The following is a 20327-nucleotide window of genomic DNA, read 5'->3' as shown; positions in this document are numbered from 1 at the left end:
AATGCTGTATTTTAGGTCTGTGAGAACACAAGTTTTTCATGACTTCCACTGTGAGAGAGTGCGTGCTGGCAGGTGCTGGGGCAGGGGGGGGGGAGAAGAGGAGGCAACTCACCCTGTCATTTAAGAATATCATACTTAGGAGTGAAATACACTGCTTGCACTGCTTGATTAGCAGTACCCTGTTTCTGTGGAGCAACTTTATGGTTCTCTTACAGCTGTTGGGAAGGACAGTGAGTGACTGTCTCTCGTTAGGTGTACTGCCCCTTTGGTTGCAGGAGATACACTGGTTACCTGTGTAATCAAGGTGTCTTTGGACTTTCTTGGAGGAAAAATGTGCTTACCTGGGGAGTGGTCTTCAGCTACAGAGCTGAAACCTTTAAAAATCTGAAGATTAAGTTGAATATTTAGTTGTTCCTACCTGTGCTCGTTTTGGCTGGGGTAGAGTTAATTTTCTTCACAGTAGCTAGTATGGGGCTATGTTTTGGATCTGTGCTGGAAACACTGTTGATAACACAGGGATGTTTTAGTCACTGCTGAGCAGTGCTGACACAGTCAAGGCCTCTTCTGTCTCTCACACCACCCCACCAGCAAGTAGGCTGGGGGTGCACAAGAAGTTGGGAGGGGACACAGCTGGGACAGCTGACCGCAACTTACCAAAGGGATATTCCATACCATGTGACATCATGCTCAGCATATAGAGCTGGGGGAAGAAGAAGGAAGGGGGGGACGTTCGGAGTGATGGCATTTGTCTTCCCAAGTAACCGTTACGCGTGATGGAGCCCTGCTTTCCTGGAGATGGCTGAACACCTGCCTGCCGATGGGAAGGAGTGAATGAATTCCTTGTTTTGCTTTGCTTGCGTGCGTGGCTTTTGCTTTACCTATTAAACTGCTCTTATCTCAACCCATGAGTTTTCTCACTTTTACCCTTCTGATTCTCTCCCCTTTCCCACTGGGGGGGAGTGAGCAAGCGGCTGTGTGGGGCTTAGTTGCCAGCTGGGGTTAAACCCCGACACCAGCAAAAGATGTTATTAGCGTTGAGCAGCCAGCATACATGTATGCAAATAAAAAAAACCTTGGAACTGTCAAGTATTTCTTAAGATTAAAGTTGCTGATGCATGGACAGATACTTTATCACAGCTTTAATGCTCCTAAATGAGTACTTCTTAGCTATAATGTACTGCAAAAGCCTTAAGATATACTTTGTATATTCTAGAAATATTTCTTTTTAATTCATCTGGATGATGATTGACAGATGTACACTGACTAGCTCTTTATTACTTCAGCACTGTAAACCAGGAGCTTAGCCATGATTAGCTGGAGTAAGGCTGTGCAGAACTCCTTTTTATATGAACTGTAAAACTAGAAGCATGATATCTAAAGTAAAATACTCCTATTCATGTTTAAACCCAGTAAAACACAGGCTGTGGAAAAGCAAGTTGACTGTATTCTTTCTTTTGAAAGATTTGTAATACAACATACATGATAAATCTCATGTCAGTAAATGAGCTTGTCAGCAAATACTATGTTCATTGAGGAGGATAACATAGTGTATGAAAGCTTTCATACCTGTGCAGAGTAAGATTTTTCTGCCAAAACAAAAAACATGTTCATCTACACGTTTATGGCAAATGAGGATACTGGTAGGATGCCTTTCTTCCTCTGAACATAACCAGCATTTCAGCTAAGAACTGGAATAGCTAAAGTCATGTTAATCTTTCACCAGAAAATTGAAACAAACATTTTTTCATGCAAAAAGTTGAGATTTTTTTAATAACATTTTTGATGGCTAGTAATATTTTTAAAACCTTTAAATTAATTCTTGGGGGGGATGTGTAAGGATTGTGTAAGTAAAACAACTGGAATAAAATGGGTGGTTGTGTTACTTTGTCATCTGTTATTTCTCCATTAACAAAAGTAAAGTTACCATGTTTTCCACTTTTGAAACTGCAGTGGTAACTTTCTCATGTGTAGTAAATAAACAAGTATTCGAACCGCTAAATTCCTTGTAATGGTTTTCTGTCTCTCAATACTAAAAGCACCATGTTTCACTATGTTTCTGAGTTCTTGGAAACTTTCTTAAAGATTATAGAATCATAGAACAGTTTGGGTTGGAAGGGACCTCTAAAGGTCATCTAGTCCAACCCCCCTGCCATGGGCAGGGACATCTTCAACTAGATCAGGTTGCTCAGAGCCCCGTCCAACCTGACCTTGAACGTTTCCAGGGATGGGGCAGCCACCACCTCTCTGGGCAACCTGTGCCAGTGCTTCACCACCCTCAGCGTAAAAAATTTCTTCCTTATATCTAGTCTAAATCTACCCCCCTGTAGTTTAAAGCCATTCCCCCTTGTCCTGTCGCAACAGGTCCTGCTAAAGAGGTTGCCACCATCTTTTTTGTAAGCCCCCTTTAAGTACTGATAGGCTGCAAGGTGTTCTCCCCGAAGCCTTCTCTTCTCTAGGCTGAACAACCCCAACTCTCTCAGCCTTTCTTCACAGGAGAGGTGTTCCATCCCCCTGAGCATTTTCATGGCCCTCCTCTGGACCCGCTCCAACAGGTCCGTGTCTTTCTTATGCTGAGGGCTCCAGAGCTGGACGCAGTCCTCCAGGTGGGGTCTCACCAGAGCGGAGTAGAGGGGCAGAATCCCCTCCCTCGACCTGCTGGCCACGCTTCTTTTGATGCAGCCCAGGATACGATTGGCCTTCTGGGCTGTGAGCACACGTTGCTGGCTCATGTCTAGCTTTTCATCCACCAGCACCCCCAACTCCTTCTCGGCAGGGCTGCTCTCAATCCCTTCATCCCCCAGCCTGTATTGATACCGGGGCTTGCCCCGACCCAGGTGCAGGACCTTGCAGTTGGCCTTGTTAAGCCTCATGAGGTTCATGCTGCTGTTAAGTAGTGGAGTCCCTCTACAGCTGTTTGGATTGCATTTGGAAATAAACAGATTCAAGAGTCATTTGCATTAAATCTAAACTTTAGACAAAAATTTATATTGAACCTCTTTTCTGAGTGAGGAGGATATCTCTTGGCTACTTAAGACAAGAAACTGAGCGGGAACAGTGTAATAATCTCTCTCTCACTCCTATACCATGTGAGGAGAAAGATAAGCTGTGAAGGTTGTTTCCTTTTTTGGTAACAGGTCCATCCTGGCAAGACAGATGGCAAGCCAGCAGAAGCCAAACAACTTCGCTATGCCAGTAGTGTGGTACGGAGCACAGTAGTTTATGAACCCCTGCCCCCCCAACCCGCTGGGCTGGGTAGGGGCCTGGCAGCCAGCCAAGGTCAACCCACCACACCATTTAATGAGTTTTACCTGTAATCAGGTTTGTCATGATATTCTGCCTAGATTTTATAAGATGTGGGTGCCAAAATCCTCTCTGTCAGGGGTGGCAGCAAAGGAGTGGCAGTACACTACCCAGTTCGGATACCTGCAGCCTGGCGAAGTAGGGGTGGTGGATAAGAGGAACTTAGGTGGGTGGCACGTACCAGCTACGGTAGTGTGCTCAGTGCTGCTTGGCTTGGAGAAGACTTGCTTCTTAGAAACCATTGCTCAGGGCTGCCTTTGAGCCGAAGGGCCAGTGGGAGTTGTAGAAATGCTGCTTTACTTGGAATACTTCTGCCAGCACAAAACCCAGGAGGATGGCTCTTTTATATGGCCAGGGTTACTGGGACTTAGCTGTTTTATCAGGGGATAGGCTTCATGGGCCCGAATAGCTCCCTTGCACTTCTTGTTTCAGGCCCGGTCACGGCTTCATCTCCACTTGCAAAAATCCTAGCAATGGAGGGAATCCTGCTCCCTCCTTGAAAGTAGCAATAGCACCCAGCAGTGCAGGGAGCAAACATCTTAGAGACTCATCAGACTTTTCACAGTCAGAAGAAAGGGGCCAGTGCGAACCAAGGAATGAATAAACAGTTTGTAAAGCAGCTTTAAATTCTTTTAGCATATTTACTACTGTAAATGCACAGAAGAGTCTGATATTAGGTGAAGCCTGTGTCCAAGATGGAAACATCATTTAACAAAGGGAAATGAGAAGGTGGTCATTTCAGAAAGTATCACACACAGAGAGGAAATTCTGCAGTTTAATGCCAGGTAAGAATAGATGGTTCAAATTTACAATCAATCAAGCATAATAATTTTTAACACCCAGCTCTGTTTTTCCAGGAAAACTATTTATGAAGTACAGAACTGTAAAGGTTTTCTATCTCAGCACTCATTAAAAATACCACTTTATACTGACAGCTTTCCGTAATCATTGCAAAGTCCCAGAAGGTGTTTTTAATAGAAGCTTTCCTTTACCAAGCATCCTTTGCTTTGTATCAGCTGTCAGAGAATGACTAAGACCCTTTTGTAAAACAGACAGGCCCAATTTGAAACAAACCCACAGCTCAGCAATGCAAGACAACACACTTACTCTTTCTGAGGAGAGAAGTTATTTTAAATAGGTTTCCTTGTTCTTCCCTAGAATCAACCGCTGTTGATTGAAGCGTGCTGTACCACAAATGCTAAGTCACCATAATTTAAAGATATAAAGTTACGTTTTGATGTTGCAACTATAAACATAACTCCTTTTTTAGTAGTTTTTTTCTCATGAATACTAAAGCCAACTCTGCTCAGGATCGGTTTGGGACTGTGTTATATGGGTGCACAAACACGCTGTGATTAACAGGATATTTTTGAAGGGACAAACAAGCCTGTGACAGCTAACTTCAGACTGGAATGAGCTTCCTGCTCATTCAGGTAGGTGGGATGTTTCTAGGCAAGGCCCATCCAACTTGTTGCCAGTTGTATGTATAAGCTGTACAGTAAATCAGCTGCCAGCACACTACTTTCATGAGGGAAAAATGATGGATAATGTGTAGAAATTAGGGTATATACAGTATATTGCTTTTTAAATAAATAACAATCACTCCATCAGTAATTCATATAACCAGTGTATCTGTAACAGGGCACTTTATTAGCATGCCAGAGATGCTCCGTGGAAATAGGAACAATTCCAAGACTGCCAGGTCAGTACTTCACCACTACTACCTGTACAGTTCTGGTTTAAAAAAAAAAATATATCCCATGAAAGAAAAAGACAAAATCTTCCAGGAGCAAGAAACAGTAATTTGATCAGTGTTAAGGCAGCATGTGAGAAGACGGCAGCAAAAGGTGCTTGCTGGAGAGAAACTACAACTAGGGATCAGTGAGCAGATGGCTCCTTCCAGCAGTCCTTGCAGTGAAGCTGAGCAGTCAGCCTCTTCCTACTGCTGCCATGACACTTCTCTGTGCATACCACCAAGACAGATGCTGTTCCTAAGGAAACCTCGAGCAGAGTATGCCAGCAAGCAGAAATTCAACACTTGCGAAGAACCGAAAGGTGCTTCCTTATTCTTATGGTGCCATAAGAATTTTTGCTATTTATAAAAACCTTAAAAAAAAAAAAAAAGAAAAACAAAGGACCCTGAGACTGAGACCATCTCCTCTCATGGTTTTGTTGTACAGCCAACCAGTTTGTGGTGCCCAGTGAAGGAAATGTCTTTTTTTCAGGACAATCGATCACTGCTGTGTGATGCTCCGCTAGCTGTGTGGTGATTGAAGGGCTTTGTAGAGGAGTAGGAAAGAGCATGGAGGGAATGCAAAGCGTGAAAGCATACTGCTGCTTTGGCTGTGTAGATGCATGTGCACAGCCATACAGCTTGAATGGATCTATGGTGCTGCTGCAGCTGGCAATCAGACAAGTTCCTTCCTGACCGGAGTGAGACATTTGGGACATGACCTGCTCCGGGGTCACATAAGGAATCAAGAGCTGCTGGGACTGATGATCCTGGATCCCACTCCCTTGCCATTGGCTTCAGTGCATGCAGCGCTCTTAATGTCCTTGAGTCAATGAGCTAGACAAGGATGGTGCCAACTGCAATGCTTGGAAAGGAAAGGCCTCAAAGCAGTGAAGCAGATGTTGTACCAACACCTTCTGAATACCCTTAAATTTCCTCCAGTCTTCCTGCTTTCATTAAATTTGTATCTTCTTTTCTCCACCTTTCCAACAGCAGTTCAGTAACCAGCAAAATGGCTGCCACCTCATTTCTTTGGTCTTAGCTACTGGAACTTAACTGCTAAACAGGGGAACTCTTCATTCCTCTCCAATTATGTCGATGCAATGTGCCAAGTGCAAATTGTTAATCTAAGCATATTTCAAATCACTTCAAAAGCACAAAGAAGGTGCAACTCCTTCCACTTTACAGACACAGGGAGAGATTAAGCATTGTACAGGAGACTCCGCTTTGATTTTTAGCAGAGTTCAGGATAAAATCCAACGTACTGGATCCCAGGTCTTCTGCTATAACTGTGGTGCCTCTTGGGCTTTTTCTAGAGTAGGGACTTAGAAGTGCATGAGAAGGATGTGTGAGATAATGAATGGTAATTAAAATCTATTGTAAATCTAGTGTACGCTTAACACCTGCTCCATTCATTGAACTTGAGCATGAAAAAAGCATTCTCAAAGATGAGTGAAAGGAAGTGTAATGTAGAAAAGCAAGTGAAAGTGGGCTGCTTCTTTGCAGATACTATTCACAGCAATTTGAAAACCACCAAATGGCTGTGGCGCCCACATCTCATTTTAAGCAGTGACTGGAGGATCTCCCACAGGAGGGCAGTGAGGCAGCACCTGCTGACCATCGGTGGAACTTAGGCTCCTACCTGTCTTTGGGGTTTTGAAAAACAATTATACCCATTGAGTCACTGAACAAGGGCTGCCATCCCAGGAGGTTTCAGGAAGTACATTTTCTTTTAGCGAGATTCCAGCATAATGTAGACTCCATTTTTTGGTCCAAGTGTGGCTTTTGATTTCAGCTGCAAAGGAATCTGAAAGAAAAAAGAGCATCTTATGTACAGTTGTATGTATTTGTTTATGTGTGTATAACACCCCCAGATACAGGCAGACATTTTTGCTGGGGGACCAATTCATACCAGGATTACTGTGGAAGCTGTAAAGTACTTGTTTTACAGTCAGCTGTGGTAGTATAATATTAAATAGAATTTACAGCCAGAGGCTGAGGCAGTGGTTGCCCAGGTATATTGTAGATCTGAACAGAAAGAAATTAACTCTGTAAACTCCAGAGCTGCTGAGTTAAGTGCCAGGTGCAATACATACAGCAATAGGCATATACTAAAATGCTGAGATCCCATGAAGGATGTACACCCATTCTCACCCTGTATAAATCAAGATATTTTGGCTACAGTGTTGCTACAATGCTCTCCACTAAGGTAGGAGTGTGTAACTGTTTTGTTGGAAAAATCATAAAGGTTAAATCACATTTTGATTAAAACATGCAGTCCAGGCCTCTTATCGCTCCTTATCATGGAAGTGGCTCTAGCAATTTTCTCAAATGAAGAGAAAGTCACAAAGGCAAGTAAGCTGTCCTGTCTAGGACACACTGTCAACTCACTGACGTTGACAAGCATGGCTTTCAAGCTTCTGCATGTACAAACCTCAGTCTCTGAGCAGGTCTTAAATTGAAACTTCTGCAAAATCCTCAGCAGAGTCATTTTTGTCTCCAGCAAACCCATCTTCATGCCAATGCAGCCACGGGGTCCTGCCCCAAAGGGCAGGTATGCAAAGGGATGTCGTTCCTTCTTGGCCTCCTCTGTAAACCTAGAAGGTGCAGAGATGGAAGCTGGTTCAAGAAATGCTTTTTGCTCCTGATTCCATGTTTTTCATTTACATATCAAAAGGTGGTTATTTCAATTGGTCTTAATGAACAGGTCAAGGTTACTATTGACGGATTACGTTGTGATGGGCCTGATGCCCTTAAGTAAACAGATAATTGACTTATGGCCATCAGCCTTTGTCAGCTGGTGATTCCAGGAGAGGACAGACAGGCATTAGTATTACTTCCAATCTATCTTTAATGAATTGCCTTCATTCAATGACTGTGCTCAGAAGAATGATAACTTCAGGTGCAGACATGCTGGCTGTTTAGACCTTTGCATGTATGAGGGAGAGATTACAGCTAAGAGGAAACTAATGGGCTGCAATGTGAACTAACTAGAATTAGCAACAGCGCTTCTCTGCTGTGCACCGCAGAAGCAGATCAATAGGAATTTCTCTTTGAATCTTGCAAGGGGAGATGAAATCTCATGAGATTGGACAGGCCATGGAAGACAGCTATTACAATTCAGTACACCCTCTTGGCTCAAAGAGACCAGGTTCCCAGCTGGGAAATATTGAAATTGCAGATATTTCTGTTCTTAGAGCTGAAGTACCTCAGTCCAATTGGAAAGACTGATTAATGTGGTAGTCTGTATGCAGATCTGCATCAACTAGCTAGCTTTAAAATACTTGATCAACCCATTACAAATGAGTTAGGGTTTTTTTTTCTTACAAGGAAGGAAACAAAATTCCTATTTGAACAGCAGTCCAAAGGAAAAAAAGTAAAATGTCTTTGCCAACATCAGCAAAGATGGATGTATACTGGACAGAGTATGTACAGACAAGAGTACAGACAAGAGTACAGAATATAAGTCAGTACAAGTTATTAGGGCCAATGCATAATCAACAAGGTGAGGCTCATCCTGGCTTGTGCTGAGTCACTGATCAGAGTGGCTCCTTAAGATAAGCAAACCTTTACAGCAGTGGCATTACCCCGGAAATCTACATAGACCTCCCATGTCATAAGGTATTTGGAGCTGTTCTGGTAGCACAGAACTACTTTTCCAGTTCTGTGTGTGGATAAAGGTTCTGTCCTTCATGTATAGGTGGTGCTTAGTTGCCGGCTGAGGTTAAACCACAACAGTCATCCCTGAAAATCTCTCATCTGTTTGGATAGTTTGCAAGAACTTTAGACTTCTAAGGCCCAGAGAACTCATGCAGGGTAGAAACAGATGAGAGGTCATACAGGCTATTTTGAGGTTTGGAAAAAATTAATATTGTGTATTTCCACTAACTCCATCCCCATGCTTACATATGCTAAATAAAATTGGGATACTATGGCAGAAAGTACTACAGAAGCCTGTAATTTGAGACTGAAGGACCATTAACTCATGTACTGAGCACTGTTGCATATCCCATGCAAACAGGGTAATGCAATTCTTGCCTTGCTCACCCCCATATATCATTCTGGTAAATGTAAAATCTCGCTTGTATTATTCCTGAGGCAGATTTCAAAACGAAATATTAGAGGAAGAAAGGCTGTAGCTGAATTAATTTATTTTTTGTTAAGCTCTTATTTTATAATTCTTACTAACATTACCAACTGATACAAGCTGGGGAGAGTGTTAGTAATTATACTTCATTCCTCAGGGAAATTTCAAAAGGGAATCTCAGACACATTACAAACAGCACCGCATGAGTCAAGGGGACTGCAGCCCCCACTATCAATTTTACTCCGTAATGCGCTTTCATACTACTGTTAAAGTGGTGAATAAACAATTAATACAGCATTTCTAGATAAGTGTTGCTAACCACCCTCCCCCCAAGATTTCCAGTTATTGCTAAGATTCCTCCCCAACAAAAGCTTTGGGCCTCTCTAACCCTGGCATTGCTCTTCTTCATGGCCTAAGGTGCCTGATAGAGCATATGCCAAGATTTGCCCCAGAAGGAGCATTGGGCAAACCCACCTACACCATACACGTGTTCTCCCGCTGGCAAAGATGGTTCTGGGCTGCCTGCATCACACCCAGTTGTTATGGAGCATGCACTTTTTTTCTTAGTAGATTTTTCAATGTAGTGGTAGCTTAAAATGCAGCTGCCCCCAGAACAGCTTAAAATATAGCTGCCCACAAAACAAAATTCTGCTTCCAGACAGCACTGCATCAGCTGAAACTCCCCCTGTAAGCTCAACTCAGCATCTGTAAGATAGGGCAGGGTACACAAACACAACTTGACAGTGCCCCCCCCAGTTGAAAAGAATAAATGCTCCATGTGAAATATGTCTTGCCAAGCAGAGCTAAGAACCCAGGATCCTAACTTATGGACAGAGAGCAAATTCCTAGTGGGAGATGGGATAGGTTCCCCGCTCACAGCATACCCACACCATTACAACATCTCAGGTAGAAAGGCTGCTCTAAGCCAGCCAGGAGCTGGATGAGCTTCCTGGATAGCTCCATGCCAGTGAATATGCTATCTCACCTCAGAATTTCTGCATCCAGAGGTGACACTATTTGCAGCATCTGATTTGGAAACAGGTCTGAAAACCTGCGCCGCATTTCAACCTTGACCAGACCTTGCACCTTCTGTGGGATGCGCCACTATCACCACTTGTCTAATTTGGTGGAAATAACATATTTTATGATCTAAATTAAACTGTGCTCCTCTTGGTGGAAATACTGCTTCGGGTGAATAGCGGTTGACTGTAGCTGTGAAGGAGCAGCAGGATCTGGTGCCTCCACTGGACAGGCTGGAGTCCTGCGCCCACCCTAACGCATGGAACAGCATGTAAGGCAAGCCTTTGATCTAAACAGGCCCAAATAAGGACTTCAACCCAAGAATGGAAAGCACTACTCGACGTACCTCTCAGGAATGAACTTCTCAGGCTCTGGCCAGAACTCAGGGTTGTGGTGGAGATATCCAACTGCGGTTTCAATGACAGCCCCAGCTGGAATACGCTGCCCCAGCACTACACAGTCTTTAGCTGCTTCCCGAGTGAACCTGCAACAGTAAGTGTCATGTATCCCAGATGATTAATAAAGGTAAAAACACAGCAGGAGGGAACCATAGAAGTCAATCTCTTCAGCTGGACTGACCCTGTAATTTTGGAAGTAACACTTTCCCAGAAGATAAATACAGCAACCGTTGCTGATGCTAGTGCCTTCTCAGGTTGCAATCATCTCCACCTAGAAGCACATAGCTCCAAACCAGCTGGCTAGCTTTTGCCCTTTTCACAGTAAAGCATTTCTGGTTGCTTATGGTTTTCTAAAATGTTAACTGTTAAACTGCAATTTTGCTGCTAATGTTGGTTTTAGACTCATTTTTTATGAAAACTGCAGATAAAACATGCCAGTCATCTCTAATAACAGGCAGAAGGAGTATGCTGGTTTGCCTTCAGAAAAAATTAAATTAAATATAGGGTTTGAGTTTATTTATTTGAGAAGCTCCCCCATGTTGGGACAGCACCTGAAATTTAGCAAGAGATGGTTTTAATGTTAGGGCTAAGCGTTCTGCTGCTGCTACAAAAATACAACCAATTCACAAGCCTTGGAAAACTGCAGCTCACATACACTCATCAAAGGTAGGCATGATGTTAGCAACAAAACTCTCCAGTTTCCTCCCACCCTGTGGTGACAGGTGACAGTGTAGGACTGTCCTTAGGAACCTCATAGTGACAGTAAGACTGAGAAAAGCCACCTGCCAAAGCTGAGCTTGGGTCTGTGAACCTTGTAAAAAAATGATGTGTGGGTATGCACGTGTGGTGGCAGATCCTGATCTAGATCTTTTGGTGCTTGGGTGGTTGCTACAGACCCCAAACCAGCCCAGACCCAGGCGGATGCCCTGCTATCTCAGCCTAGGAGCTATTCCCTGGCACCAGCTGGGAGCACAGGGGCGAGACAACGTGCAGGAGCTCCCATTGCTGCTCCCCGCACTGTGCCTAAAAAGTTGAACAAAGATTTCAGTTTCAGGCCTGTCAATCTGGTATCATTACAGGAACACATTCTTTCCTCGCTGTCACCCATCTCTCTCTTTCTCATAGACAAATAAATAACAGAGGCTCCAAACCTGGAACAAAACACTGGCATGCTAAAAAACACAGACAAGCCATCCTTCTCACCGTTACATGAATTTGGTGATAGTGGAAACATGAGTTCTGTGGAACAAAGTTCTCTGGCTAATAAATTAATTAAAAAAAAAAAACCACCTCATTTTATAACAAGCTTGGCTGCTACTGAATTTTCCCTTAAGTCAGCATTATCCTTGTCATGGGCAATTAGCATCTTTCCGGGGCATTGGGCTGTCCTATCCATTCCCCATCCATCAGAGTAAAAGCCAGATCAATAAACACCACCAACATTGCCAATCGAAACTTTGGAACAACTTTGCTCCATTCTCATTCTCTTTCCCATCTGAGAAACATTGATTGTTTCCCAGTGTTTCAGCTGAAACTCAAAGATCCCTGACACTTTAACTGGCAAAACAATTTCCACAAATATACCATGTATAACACAGTAAAGCCTAGTCATCTCATCCAGGAGCAAGTATCTTTGACATTTACTCTCTGAACAATCCTGTAGATGTCCATTGAAAAATCTTGACTTCCTATCTTTGTGAACATATAAAAGAGAATATGCTTTTAAGCTTCTTTATTTTAAGGTACTTGCAATCGTGGGGTAAATTTTTCAAAGGCTGTCACAGCAAGCTCAGCTTTGGCTCCTTTCCAGTCATCTGAAATCTTCCCCTGGCTTCACGAGAAGCAGTGCAACAGGCTGACCCCTTCGAAAAGTTCCATTCTTAACGTTTGCATTTATGCTTGTGATAACTTGGAAATTTGACAATCAAACAGCTTTCTAATTTCTTTCCCCCTTGTTTTCAGTTCATCAATATAACTTAGTAAAATTAGTCTTGTGTGAATTGGGGCAAAACTTTCAAAATTGAATGGATGTAGCCATTAGCTTAGCTATATTAGTATAACAGTTCTAAGCACAAAACAGTACGGGTCCTAATTAAACACAGTAAAATACAGCTTGCTGAATGTGCAACCCTTCCACAGATCCGGGCCTTAATGACCAGCAGGGTAACTCATCCACCACCCAAAAGGCTAGGATAGGTCTTTGCTCTGTATCCCCAAAGCCTGAGGTGCATGGAAGCAGCATCATCTGGCTTTCTAAGGCCAGTCCTGCTGCAAAATGACTCCATCCTCTAACCTTGACGGATGTGAAGAATGATCAAGAAGCAATCTTGGCCAATCCGTTATAAAACACTGCTTTAGAAATACCAGTATTAGCCAGTTTTCCTTCAATAGGCCACATTATATCTTTCAAATGCACAAGCAGTATTGATGTTGGCACAGAGACCAAGGGCACATTGGTCTTCCAACAGCAGATTTCCATTTTATAGAGCTAGGGATCTACCCTGTGGAATCAGAAGGGGGAGGGGGGAAGATACCTGAATGCAGGTGGGTACATGCGCAATGTCTCTGCAATCACCATGTCCAGATAAGGGAGTTCTTGTACATTTTGGTAATCAGGGACCATCTGAAAAGGCAGGAAGAAAGGAACAATTACATTTTCTCACATTTAAGTGCCAAACTCATCTCAGATTAGCTTTTAAATCTTCTATTTTTTACTGGGCATTTTTCCTGTAGAAGAACTCGATGTCTCATCTAAAACAGTAAATGATAAAATTATAGAAGAATGTGGGCAGTAATTAAATGTGTGTATAACATTCCTTTCATCATCAAAATACTTTGGTCTGCAGCCCAGCTGAAGATATAATAATAAATCAGCTTGCTAGGAAGTATTAAAAACAGGGCATTACAGAGAGCATTAATAGCTACAACAGAGCTATTGTATTATACATGCCCTAAAATCTGCACAGGACCCTTGTTTCTTCCCAAAGATGGGAGCGTGGCAGACCAGGAGCACTTTGTTCCCAAGAAACAGCAAGTCCTTCAGTTGTTCTTGCCGATGTTGGAGCAAACCCTTTGCCCTTTCCCAGTTATAGAAATAAAGCAAAGTGATAGTGCTGTGAAGTCTGCTGAGGGGTGAGAGATGACACTGGAAGAAACCGGCACCCCGATGAGGGACAGCACGCAGCGGCGAATTGCTCTGCCGAGTAGAGGGGGCTGAGGTACAGTTCAAATCCCACCCAGCAGGATTGCAATAGTGCCTAGGGAGAGAAGCCTGCTTGCTCCCGTGGCCACCCCTTGTGTAATGCTGCTTAACTTTGCATGGCGGGCAATGCCTGAGCCCGCATTTTCATAAGTCTACAAAACCAGTTGGCCTGTGGCAACGAGTGGTGAGCACTAAAACCCAAACAGGGCTGTAGGTCAGAAGACTTTGCCCTCCGACAGGCAGCAAACAGACAGTGAGAGACACGAAACCACAGGCGACCACCAGCAGCAGTGACACGACTCAGCGCATGGACAGAGAATTTCTCCCACTGTCACCTTCCTTGCAAAAAGGACATTTTCCCTGTCTTATTCAGTGCTCTCAGCAGATGGCAGCCAAAGTACATCTAATAACCCCGTCAGGAAAGCAGAGTTTTGTTTTAAATTAGAGCGTCTCCTAAAGACTGACACAGAGTAAATTGGAGAAAAGCACAGACGTCAGACTAGACTAAACCTTTTATGAAGATTTGGGGCCCCTGCCGTTCACAAAGGGGACTGGATTCCATCCTTCCTTTATTTACTACAGCACTTTTCATGTATAATGCATATTTTATTGAATTTTCATGCAAAAACATATGGTACATACTGAAAATACTAAGCAGCGAACAACTCCAGATGGTATGCAGAAAAGGCGTACAATAGAACGAGGATACCTTGCTGGATTAGGGTATCCCACTTATTCATCACTAAGCCACCATGCACCATTTCACATTAACTGATCTTTTCTAGGAAGGAAATAGATACGTTCTATTATCCCCATTTTTTGGCTCAGGAAAGAAAAGCAAAACCAGAGAAAGTAATTTGCACAGGCTGAGCAGAACCAGTGTGTCTGCTCCTCTCTTAGGGAAAAAGATGCAACTCAGCTTGTCAATAAATGAAGTATTTTGTCAGTATATGTCAAATATTATCAATACAGGAAGTACAGACTGCACTGACAGCCTTTCAGTATTGCTTTTATGTTGCAGTAGTGCCTACTAATTCAGACCTTTGGCTTTGGTTGATGGTTATCAGACAAAGGACTAGGAGACTAAAAGCCACAAATGGCAGCAATGTCATGAGAACCATGGCTGAAGGCTGTGCTCCAATAATTTGAATAGCTAAAACCAAAGACAGGAGGATGATTTTTTTGCAGAAAGGGATCCGAGGGCTACCTGATTTCACACAGGAAATCAGTAGCAGAGGTTGGAAATGAACTGTGATCAGACTCAAAATGTCAGGCCTTCGTGGCACACCTACCCCTCTCCATGACCGCATAGGTGCTCCACACTTTGATGCAAATACAAGCTGTGGTCTGTATTCATTTTTTTTTTTCCTGCTAATTTTACATCTCTCTTTCAGAACTTTCCTCTGTCCTTTTTATACTGCTCTCCCGCATCTCTTTGAATTCTGGGTCAGCGTCTGAGTCCTGTCCCTGCAATCCCTCCTGATTTCATGGCCGGGCTGGCTGAGGGAAGGGTTCAGACTAAATGAGTGGTGGAGCCAAGAGCACACCGTGATGTGTTCGATTCTCCAAGTCATGCTCTTTCCACTGGGCCTTCCTGTCTCTTTCATAATCCCTCTACTTACTTCTGAAGTCAATAATTAAGATAATTATATGGTAACCTGATATAATAAGTAGCCACTAAATCAAACCATACATCAACAAATAATATAACACTAAATTATGGGAGCTTTGATTTGCTCTTTCAAATAGCTTCTATACCTTCAGGGGATTAGCAGTTCAGAAAACAAAACAAAGGTGCAAAACCAGCTGATTTTCCTTAGAAGAAAATTCCTTTTGCTTACATAAAGAAAAAGGGGTCAGTCAAATGGCAGCACAGTGAACTCTGCTATCATGAGCATGGCAGACACATCAGTCATTTCCTACATCTGATGCAACTTAATTATTGGCACTTCCATGCTTTTAGCATCAAAGTAGCTGGACCTAATTTAGTAGTTGTTTGCAAGGTCTGACCCAGGGCTGCATAAAGTACACACCAGCCAAGTATCTCTATTTAGGAAGGACAGTTTGATGCTTTTTTTTTCCTTTCAAAGAAAATAGTTTCCATTTGTTTTTCCACTCCCTCTCTTCAAAATATTCCTTTAGCCAAGCACATTTCAAAGGAACTTAAATATGCTTTTCTCCCTAGATGTCCCTATTTATATCTTTCAACTGCTGGCAGGTTTGCTGGGGTGGGGGGTGGGGGTGTGCAAAGATGCCACTTTAACCCCCTGCAAAAAAAAATATCTACATTGCCTCTTACTCAAGATTGCATGTTTTTTCCTTAAGAAAGAGATTCCTTTCTGTAACAGAGATGTGGGGGGAGAAAGGAGGCACCACATTGCATGTAATAAAACATCCTACATTTTAATTTTGCAGCCACTGCTTTGCACAGCAGTTTGTCTTATGCTTTGCACAGCCTTGTAGTATCTTTCTTTTCCAGTTGACATGGAAGTGAAATGGCCATGAAACATCTTGTGGCATTTCTCTGCGTGCAGGTTTCCCCCGTTTGATTTCCAGAGGTGTGGTGGTACACCCTGACCCATCCCAGGCCGTTCAATCACTTCTGAGGTTCAGAAAGCGTCTAGTTTGGCCACAAACTCTCCTTTACGACTAACAGCAAATCCCAGGCCTCTATTCCTTAGAAAAAGGTGGGGAATTAATTTTTCTACCCTGAGGTGAAATACCAGCAGTGATTATAAAATTGCCTATGCGCTACAAGGATGATACATGTTTTAATCCCCTTATAAATTCCAAGAGCGATAACTGCTTTCAGATCCACCTCTGCTTTTCAGTATTGGCTTTAGCGTTTTCTAGGCAGGCAAACCTATTTTTTGCCACCACCCTCAGTTAACTTTTAATTCCTCAATGAACACCAAGGGAATCCAAGTGCTGACAGGAGAGGTCTCGCCAATCTTTCTGCTGCAGTTTGAGATGTTACTGTTCCCAGTTGCTCGCTTCTCTTTGCTGGCTGTGGTTAGCGTCACCACAGCCAAGTCAGCAGAAGGGAACATATGCCTGCACCTCAGCTGCTTCCATACAACGTCCAGCATGAACCCATCTTCAGCGACAGTTTAAGACAAGATACTAACTTTTCCCCAAAGTAGCTGCTAAGTGAGGCACAGATCCTTCTCTACCACCTCTCTTTTGGGAGTGGTCACCCAAGTATACATCAGTGAATGAAAGATTTCCACTTATGCTATGGGTCATGGTCTGGTGGTGCTCAGCAGCCAGAAATGGAAAAAATCAGAGAAAATTTTGTGTAGCTGACAGAGTGTGACGTGCACCTGAAATTGACTTGGAAGCAGCGAAGGCTGCAGAGACCACATTCCTCATAACTAGTGCTGCTGAGTCATGGCCTGAGACTGAACTGGCTGCAGTTTCTGAGAAATTGCAATCCAAATCAAATGCCTCATGGGCAGGTGTGACTGTGACAAAGTCCATGTCAGAGAGATGACGTGCAGATCTGGTTAAGTGCAGATGCAGATCCATGAGTTATCTGTATATGCACAGCTACAGAACCCACATCGGCTCTCCCCCGAAATGTAAACTTTGGATAGCAATAGGATAGGAGGTGGTGAGTCAAAAACAAGCCAGCATCATGCCCAGTGACTCTCACCCACCCCCCTTTCAAATTGCCAAAAGAGCTTTTCAGACCATTGCCATAGCTAGGATTCACAAACAGGTCAATAATGTTTCTTGGTCAAATGGATCAAAAGCTGCCGATAGATCGAAGAATCTGCTTGGAGTTTTGACCTCTCTTTGGTCACCTCTAGGAGCTTCTCGTCCCCTAACAGAACTAGACCCTCTGTGCCATGCTTAGCCTAGGAGAAGGGGAAGAAATGCAAGAATACTATGTCAAGTTAGGGTTGCCCCACGACAACCTTTCTGACAACCTCTCTAACAACCATATCAAGAAAGGAAAGGTTAGAGACAGGACAGCACTCAAGATGCAGATCAATGAAAAAAAGGGTGGGATGGTTCAACAGGCGCCTATCTTTAACTTGCTTAAAGAAAGCTTGCCTCATGTTTTACCACTTCCACAACAACATGCCAGAATACCTGTAAAGCACCAAACTAAAACCTCCCTACGGTGTCAGGCAGCCAAATAGGACAAAGTTGATGAAGTAAAATTTCTTGGCTTTATCCTCAGAACTTGGACCGAATACTAAAAAAATGCTTAAGGCAGTCCTCATGCGATACTTACTGCAAAATCTCTCTCTCTGCTGTCTGCGGTCCAGCCTGCACCTGCCAAGTGAGATGTCTCCCTGAGGCATGGCACCAGACAGAACCAGCCCTTGCCGCTGGGGAAACGGGACCCTGAAGCTCCTGAGTCCCACTCGTCTCAGGAGGCAGGTCATGGCAGAAGGTGTTGCTTTAAAATACACTGCTTTAAGATAGAGAAGAGCCTACCTACAATCACCAAGTGTCTGTTGGCCATTTCCAGTGACAGAGGCCTACAGAAGGGTATCTTCTAGCAAAATATTCAGTTCTTGGCTATAGAATTGAGAAGGCGGCTCAGGAACGAAAAATAGGACAGCAAGCCTGACTTCCAGATTAAGATGCAGCAGCAAGAGGCTTCCTGAGCTGCCTAGCACCTCTCCTCTTGAATCCTTACAGCACACCTTGGTAGCACTAAAGCCTCACCAGCAGCATCGTGCCTTCTCACATGCTCTCAGAAAGGAACATTAAAGCAAGTCCTCAGCTCCTTGGATAGCAAAGGCTATCCAAAATATGTACTCCCAAGCTTTCCCTTTATTTCTTTATTTCATGTGGGTTTCCTGCCATCTCTCTGATCTGCTTGGCTTGTCATTCAAATGGAAATGCAGCACGCAGGCTCTCACCCCCACCCTTGGTGGATGCTCACTGGGTTTGGGGGCATTACTTTGCTCATTGAGGTACTTCCCAAGCTGCAGCAGCACTCAGTGCTTCAGACATCTCAAACAAACTCCTCCCGGCTTCTCCTAAAGACCATGCATGCCAAATAAATTTAGTATTATAGCTTTTTGTTCAAATCACCTGCCACTCACCCTCACACCTCCTCTAAGTCCACTCTTCATGTTCCCCTCTCGCCGGGTCCATTGCCACGCAAGTCGCGTGAGCACAGGCGGAGGCAGGTGCCGAGTCACAGGCCAAGTTCAGAGGTGGTGGGAAAGGCCGGCGCACCAGTTATGCACTGATAACCACATTACACGCAGACCTTGCAGCCAAATTCCCTCTGTTACTTTGGTGCAAATCCACACAGCTCCCTGGGGTTGTATCAGTGTAAGGGAGAGGAAAATGCGGTTCTAAGTATGTACCCAATAGTCCTGGGGAAAGAGCCAGAAAGTATAAGGTTACACCAATGTCACTCTCTTTAATGTTACTTTGCTTTTTGAATCAAAGACTTCAGCTCCTGTCAGAAGACAGACCTCCACTACCTCCAGTAGCTTTTGCGGTGCTAAAACAAGGTCTTTGTAGCATCACTGTTCACAAGGAAACTTCTGTGAGATAAAAATACTTCCTGAAACTGAACAGTGTCCCTAAACCAAACAGATAAACACAAAAGCTGCAACCAAAACAGTCAGAAATTCTCTTCCACCTACATTACTACTGACACATGGTGATCACCAAGAACAGAATGAGTGCCATCAGGTAGAAGTTCTGAAAAAAAAAAGGCAGGAAAAGAGAAGAAAATCACTAAAGAAATCCTTTATGAGGCAAGCTACAAACGAAAAGAAAGGAGAAAAAAAGCTGTTTCAATCTCAGTTTCGTAAATTTGTCAGTTCCACCTAGTCCCAGACTCCCATGCCAATAGAAGTGGGTGCCCCTGAACGAAAAGCGAATAAATAACTGGGAGTGAGATGGGGCGCCTGGGCTGCTCTGCTGTCATGAAGGATGGGGCAGGCCCCCAGCATGCTGATAGTGCCCGGCCAGGCAGCTTTTAATACACAAGTACCCTCCCTATAGTGTTTTTTTTTTTACTTAGGTTTGGTGGGGAAGAGTAGACCCTCTCCAGAAGTGGCTCCCTACCTGTATGCAATGCGTGCCTTGCTCCACCTATTTGTGGATGTGATATAATCCCTGGCAGTGCATTGTAGCAGGCTAAGCCCATCAGAGGCACAGAGACTGCCCGTTTCTCACCTCCTTAAAAACCACTCAGCCCCCAGGAAATCCTCCCCCGGTTCTCTCCTCAGCCCACCGAGGCTTGAAAGTCTCTCTTTCTACACTTGTCTGACACAATCTAAATTTCTACTTGGGTGGCAGAAATGCTGAATGGAGAAGGATCCCAGTGGGAGGGAGGCAAGGAGGAAATTAAACAGGAGAAAGGACTGCCAGAGGCCCAAAAGGCTGAGAAAGAGAATTATAAAACTGGGGTAGGTCTGTCCGAAGGGCATGTCACCAGTCCAAAGCACATTAAGCACTGAAGTTCGTGCAAGACTTAATCCTTCCTGCTATAGAAGTGTCCCTTGGTGGTTGCTGCAGATCTACAGGAATAAAGAGGAGGGATTTTTTTCCCCTCTCAGCAGACATTCATGTATCACATAAGAGCCAAATGATTTAATTTAATCA

At 43.7% G+C, this 20327-nt stretch overlaps 1 protein-coding gene across 1 annotated transcript in view; it reads right to left on the bottom strand.

Annotated features, from left to right (window-relative positions):
- Window positions 1–4062: 4062 nt before the first annotated feature.
- Window positions 4063–20327, bottom strand: part of TBXAS1 (thromboxane A synthase 1 (platelet)) — a 251951-nt gene continuing 235686 nt past the window's right edge. Inside the window, exons 11-14 of the mRNA XM_009332943.1 lie at window positions 13072–13160; window positions 10486–10623; window positions 7467–7629; window positions 4063–6839 (exon numbers count right to left, since the gene is read on the bottom strand). Of these exons, the coding sequence (XP_009331218.1) occupies window positions 6765–6839; window positions 7467–7629; window positions 10486–10623; window positions 13072–13160 (465 nt within the window). The 3' untranslated portion in view covers window positions 4063–6764. The remainder of the gene's footprint in view (window positions 6840–7466; window positions 7630–10485; window positions 10624–13071; window positions 13161–20327) is intronic.

The sequence above is a fragment of the Pygoscelis adeliae genome, unplaced genomic scaffold, assembly GCF_000699105.1.
Source record: "Pygoscelis adeliae isolate BGI_AS28 unplaced genomic scaffold, ASM69910v1 Scaffold38, whole genome shotgun sequence".
In the NCBI taxonomy this organism is placed as follows: Eukaryota; Metazoa; Chordata; class Aves; order Sphenisciformes; family Spheniscidae; genus Pygoscelis; species Pygoscelis adeliae.
This window is presented reverse-complemented; position numbering and strand designations above follow the sequence as displayed.